Source organism: Cannabis sativa, chromosome 7 (genome assembly GCF_029168945.1).
Source record: "Cannabis sativa cultivar Pink pepper isolate KNU-18-1 chromosome 7, ASM2916894v1, whole genome shotgun sequence".
NCBI classification, from domain to species: domain Eukaryota; kingdom Viridiplantae; phylum Streptophyta; class Magnoliopsida; order Rosales; family Cannabaceae; genus Cannabis; species Cannabis sativa.
Genome location: NC_083607.1, coordinates 60,072,834 through 60,074,073, shown reverse-complemented (window position 1 = coordinate 60,074,073; position 1,240 = coordinate 60,072,834). Strand labels below are relative to the sequence as shown.

Below are 1,240 nucleotides of genomic sequence, written 5' to 3'. Positions count from 1 at the left end.
GTAATTTAGATTAGTAAAGGCAATTAGCACTAATTTTTGATATTTTTTATAATTATTTATGAATTTAAATTATTTGTGGGTCCCATTGCTAGAAATTGGCATTAGAGTTATAATTTCTCAATTCCGGAGATTTTATTAAACTCTAAACAACAACACTGACAGTTATTTATTGTCGTCATTACTGCCTACATCGATAGTTTTCTGATAGTTACAAGCTATCAACGTAAACAGTAACGACCACAATTCATAATTGTTAACAATGCGCAATAACAACAGTTAATAATAAATTTTGGTATAGGTTATACATATGGCAACACTGAGGTCAATAAGAACATTTAAAAATTATTGGATAAGCCATATTTGGGTGTAGCATAAGGCCGTTCTCCTGGTTTATTTCCTGAGGGATAATAGTAACAAATAGCAATCATATCATTACCTAAACCACTTCTCTCACAACCAATGTCAGTGGATTTGTTCCACACCAACTGAGTGTAATTGTTGCACACAGTGTTTTTCTTACACTTGTTGGTGATGTAGTCGTAATTTGCCTGCTCATTTTCCCACTGCATCACGGGAGGCTCACCTTTGGCGAAGTTCTCGCCATAAGGTCCAGCCAAGGGCACGTACTTTAGCGAGTGCGTGTTTAGCGATATGACGCGCTCGGCTGCGTATTTTTGTAAGGTATTGTTCCAAGTTACTGGACTAACACCCACCTTTCCTCGAATCTTATTGTGCTCCCGGATGTAATAATATCCATTATAAACTTCACGTTTTGAGTTAATAGGAGCAATCATCATGAAGATGCATCCTATCAATAAAACTCTTTCTAAATGATTATGATTTAAAGACATTTTTAATAAAGATCAAAATTAATTGTACCTATTAGTGATGGATTTGATCATGATATTTATATCCAAATGATGTATAAATTTGGTTGGTTGTCATGAACATGAAAAAAGAGATAATTAATAACGTTGCCTAATTAATAAATGGTGTAAATCAATTTGTATTTATAGAAAAAGACATGTGGTCAAAACAAAATTAGTTTAATATTATAGCATAATATTTAAATTCTCATAAAATTTCATACAATTGTTTTTGTCTGAATATTTAAAATATATTCTATTGTATAATTTATAGATGTATGTTTTGAAAATATGAAAAGGGAAAAAAATATAAGTTTAATTAAAATTATACATTTTAAATAAAATATACAAAAATCTATACATAAATATTAAAT

The 1,240-nt window shown here is 30.2% G+C and overlaps 1 protein-coding gene across 1 annotated transcript; it reads right to left on the bottom strand.

Moving 5' to 3' along the window:
• Positions 1 to 335: 335 nt before the first annotated feature.
• Positions 336 to 794, bottom strand: LOC115696777 (pathogenesis-related protein 1-like). The gene has a single exon (XM_030623661.2). It carries the CDS (start codon positions 792 to 794, stop codon positions 336 to 338), a length of 459 nt encoding a protein of 152 aa, XP_030479521.2.
• Between the last annotated feature and the right edge of the window lie 446 nt (positions 795 to 1,240).